General features: G+C 36.5%; 1 protein-coding gene across 4 annotated transcripts in view; it reads right to left on the bottom strand.

Annotated features, from left to right (window-relative positions):
• Positions 1-4,917, bottom strand: part of Acaca (acetyl-CoA carboxylase alpha) — a 292,108-nt gene that overhangs the window by 66,428 nt on the left and 220,763 nt on the right. For all 4 annotated transcript variants that reach the window (XM_004643003.2, XM_023703133.1, XM_023703135.1 and 1 more), the window contains 2 exons: positions 2,646-2,766; positions 1,596-1,706 (listed from right to left, as the gene is read on the bottom strand). In XM_004643003.2, the coding sequence (XP_004643060.1) occupies positions 1,596-1,706; positions 2,646-2,766 (232 nt within the window). The remainder of the gene's footprint in view (positions 1-1,595; positions 1,707-2,645; positions 2,767-4,917) is intronic.

Genomic DNA, 4,917 nt, shown 5'->3' with positions numbered 1-4,917 from the left:
AGAGAGAGGTAGGCAGAGACAATATAACAAGATACTTTTCAGACATTATCTCTTTATCCATATATGAAAAACATTACAAAATTCTACCCTCATAGAAAATGGTACCTAAAGCTCTTTTCAATGTTCATCAATATCTTATCCTAAGAGCAACTTAAGAAAAATTTTTCAGACTCTGGGCTATTTGTCTCACTGTAGTCATGTTCAATAGTAGCAGTTAACAATCTTTATTTACAGGCTATTCTCCAGAAAGGATGACAGCCAAGTTTTTCTATTGTTAGCGTTACTCTGCAAGAGGAAAGTAAACCCTAAGAATGACACAGTTCTTATGAAGGCAGAGAACATGCCGATTCTACCAATTTTTCTAATTTCTGATATCCCTAAAAAGCTAATTAGGATCAATCGAATTATGAACTTTTCTAAATGGTAATGATACTTGGTACCTATCCTTCCATTTGAAAATGAGTTTGATAAAAACTTCCTACAAGACTCATAAATACAGCACCCAATACAATTTAGTATATTAACAATTCTATTAAGTTTAAACATCAAACTACGTGAGAGACGAGAGTACTGAAATTTTAATGAGAGGCAACACTTTGTGTCCAAATATGAACTATTCATATTTTCTCATTTGAGCACTACTACATTACCTAAAGAGGAAATTATCACCCTTTGACAGGTAGGAAAGCTGAAGGTTGAAAAAAAAGACAGCTAGCCCTGAACTATCCCATCATATATTTCTGCCTCTAGAGAGAAAATAAATATCCTATTCCTACAAAGAAGTGAGGAATTGCATTGTCTTTTGTATATTCTGATTTTCTTGGATGGTTCTCATTCTTGAATATCACTACTGCCTTTATAAAAGCCCCTATGAACTTAAATTAATAAGGAATGAACTAAGCTGGTGTCGTAGTTGAGTTATGTGTTCTGGCATTCATCAGGCCCTGGGTTCAACACTCAGCACTGGCCGGGGGGAAGAGGGTGGTGCACGCTGTAAAATGGCATAAGCCTTTCTCAGGAAGGGAAGATAAATGTCTATGTCACAGCCTTTCTCAGAAAACCTATTCATACATTCATTCACCAATCTTTGCACTCAATATTTACCAACTACTTCCCCAATGTATACAGGACTACTACATGTGCCCCTTTTAAGAGGTGTTCTCATAGCTTTCTCAAAATATTAGATATTTTCAACACCCCAAGTCAATTCTAATCCATGTTGTACACCCTGAATACGACCTAGTACAACTAGACCCTGAGACAGCTCTGTGTGTGAAAACAAATCTGACATCCCTTATAAGAAAAAAATGGAGGGAGCAGGGGCAGAACAGAAGCATTCAAATTTAAGTAATTCTGTCTTCTAGAAAGAGACTAGAATGTGAGTTTTTTGGAACAAGGATTTTGTTGAACGTAATGAATGACTGAATGACTGAATGAATGAAAAGGCAAGCAAGTCAATGCACAAGAATGATGGGGGAGAAGGGAAGATATAGACCAAAGGAAACATGGATTAAATAACTTCAACCAGGATGTTGTTCTAAGAATTCATGATAATGTTCAGTTTAACACAGTTCTCCTAATCTCTAGAAACTTACTTTGTTGAGGGCACCAGCTCCTGTCAAAATTAAGTGAGAATTCTCAACCTGGATGGTTCTCTGTCCCAGCCGGACAAGGTAAGCCCCAATTCCGATGGCTCGGCATGTCACCTTAAAAGAAGAATAAATTCTGTGTGTCACACATTTATATCCTTTCCCAAAGTACAAAAACTAAAACATATATAAAATGTGTATAATCTACATGAACAGAAATACCTACTGCTTTTTGTGGAGTCTGAATAATAACAATACAAAAATATTCTAGTCAAAGAGACAAAATTCATGTAAATAATTCCAATAGCAGATACTGCAACAATCATAACCCCTTTATTTGCCTATTTCACAGATGACTGGCACTTGTTATAGGTATGAGCAAGAAAAGTACTGAGAAGAGAAGAAATGCAAGCTAAAAGAAATTCAAGTTAAAAATCTGGTAGAGCTGGACGGCTGAGGCAGGAGGATCACGTAACTTGGAGGCCAGCCTGGGCTACACAGTAAGTTCAAAGCCAGACTCTTACTATAGTGAGAGTCTGTCTCAAAAAAGAAAAAGAAAAAAAGGGGTGGTGGTGGTGTCAGATTTATTTGGTAAATTCAGTAATTTATATTATCATATCTTCCCATTGTCATGCATAATTAGAAAAAAACTAGATACACACTTCAAGAAATGGTTTTTGGTGAGGCATGGTAGTGCACACCTGTAATTTGATCTATTGGGAAGACAAGGCAGGTGGATTGCTGAGTTTGAGGCCAGCTTGAACTACACAGTGTGTCAAGGCTTGCCTGAAGTACAAAGGAAGACCCTATCTCCAAAAAAAAAAAAAAAAAAGAAAGAAAGACAGACAGATAGACTGACAAACAGGCTTTCAGTTTGGATTAAATAACAGTGATGGAGCAGAAATAAACCTAGTCACAGTCAGCTCCTCCGAAATTTCACCCTCTGGGACCCAGCGATAGGTCAGTAGCAGAACACGAGTATAGCATATGTGAAGCTCTCAGTTTGGTCCCCAGTTTGGGGGAGGAGTGTCATAAACACATTCTGGAAATATTTACCAGGCTGATAGTGATGATCTCATCATAGGCCAGTGAAGATTCTCCAGCAATCATTCCTGAACCTCGAAGGTTCTCTGCTCCAAGTCCCTCTTCTTTTCCAATAATATCTGTTATCTTGTACCTATTAGATATATCCATGCCAAAGCACAAAAACTTAACACAGCAACAACAATCTATTAAGTGGCAAAGCATCACTAAAAAGCAACTAAAAGCATTTTGAAAACTTGTAGTTAACACAAAAGTCTTAAAGTCTTTCTTTTATAGTCTTCATTCATATGCCTTAAAAAAAATTGTATTACAGGGTCTCACTGCACAGCTCCAACCTGTAGTGATCCTCCTGACTCAGCCTCTCCAGTGCTGGGATTACAGGTGCACATCACCACGCCTTATTTCAGGGGCTGGCACAGCATGCAGTACTAGGGACTGAACTCAGGTCCTTGTGCTTGCCAGACAGGCGCTTAGACTGCTGAGCTACCTCCAGCCCATATGCCTTCCTTCTTAGTTTGGTTTTTATTTTCCTGTTTTATTTGGAAGCAATATAGTATAACAGAAAAAGCAGTATCTGGGTTTACACGAATTGGTTTAAATCATTGTTCTGCTATATGCAGTGAAGTAATTCTGGGGTAATAATAACTTTGTAGAATGGGGATAGTATTAGCTACCTTTAAGAGTTGACATGGGAATTAAAGCAACAGGGAGAAAACTTGGCCTAACTGATAATCAGATTTTAGATGCCTCCTTTTACTTTTTACTTTTTTGAGCAGGTTTCTTAAAAGCAGAGGCAATTTACATCATAAGAAGCAACAGCAACAAACTTTTGATAACTTATGTAGAATTAAAAAATCCAAATAAAGGGGTAGTGGAAATGTTTCATTCAGCTTCTCAAGTCAAAAATTCTTTTCTTCCAAGTTAAGGATGAAGACAAAGATCAAAATGTACCCTTTCATTCTTGCTCTTTCATAATTATCAAGTGCATACATGAGGGCTTTTGGCTATGGTTCTCTGGAGGGCCACGAAGAACGTATACAGAAGTGAAATGCTGGCCAAGTTGTCCAGAAAGCATCCTGTGGGTCTACTGGGAGTCACTCATCTGTCTTCCTGGCAGGGGATTAGGAGTGATAGCTGATAATGGGAAATGGGAAACTGGAAATGCAACTAATAAAAGAAAGGAAAAATACAAAGTTGGAAGTAGAGATGGGCATATATTATTTATTGTTTCATATATACTCAGAAGGCTTGGCACTGGGCACAATTTTACAAATTGAAATAATAAGTAAGTATCCCATAGTGGCTCTTAAACTACTTCCTCCTATCATATTTTTCTACTCCCTTCTTTCTGTCTAGCCCTCCATTAATTACTGTTCTTTGCCCTTGCTGTTGGTCTGAGACTTTGCATTACTGCTTCTGAGATTCTCCTAGCTTTTCTTTTGAGGCTCTCCCAATATTCAATAATTTTCCTATTCTTCCTTTTGTTTTATATCTAGACTTTAAGAGTCTAGAGTTGTGTTGTAAATCACAATAATCTTCCTTAAGGAGTTAATGAACCATAATCATTTGGGGAAGGGTAATGTGTTTTCTTCATAAGGTTCACATGTCATATAGTCACAGATACTCATGGGCCCACTCAGCCTTTCCTATAAGACATATTCTCTCCTTGTAAAGGTTGTTTCAAAGGTGTTTGTGATTTGTTAAGTGACATTGTCTCCCTTTGTACTACATGAAAAATAATTAAAATTTCTCATTTTATGATTTCTGACCTGAGTCCTCAATACATTGGGCTATCATTTGTTGGGTAGAACTAGATTTTAATACGATAATAAACCTTTGTAAAGTATATTATAGGGCTGGGGAGATAGCTCAGTAGAATAAGTGCCTGCCTGGCAAGCGCAGGGTCCTGAATTCAATCCCCAAAACCACACACACAAAAAATAAATAAAAATTGTATATATATATATATATATATATATATTACAATAAACAATGCACTTATGTATGATTTTTGGTCTAACAACAATCTAATGTGATAGATAATATTTATGTACATGATTTTTTATCTTACAACAATCCAATGTGATAAGTAATATCATTTTCATTATGACAGATAGTAATAACAACAAGCAGGATATTTAATTGCTTATTATGTGCTCAGAACTGTGCTAAAGGCCTTGGTTCATCTTTTAGATAGGAAACCTCATATGAAAAGAAAATGATTTTTGGAAAAGCAAAATCATATACAAAATTAATAGCTTTATAAAAGCCAGTAATAAGTAGC

The sequence above is a fragment of the Octodon degus genome, unplaced genomic scaffold (assembly GCF_000260255.1).
Source record: "Octodon degus isolate 3935 unplaced genomic scaffold, OctDeg1.0 scaffold00164, whole genome shotgun sequence".
In the NCBI taxonomy this organism is placed as follows: Eukaryota; Metazoa; Chordata; class Mammalia; order Rodentia; family Octodontidae; genus Octodon; species Octodon degus.
Note: the sequence above shows the minus strand (reverse complement) of the source record. Positions and strands in the feature narration are given on the sequence as shown.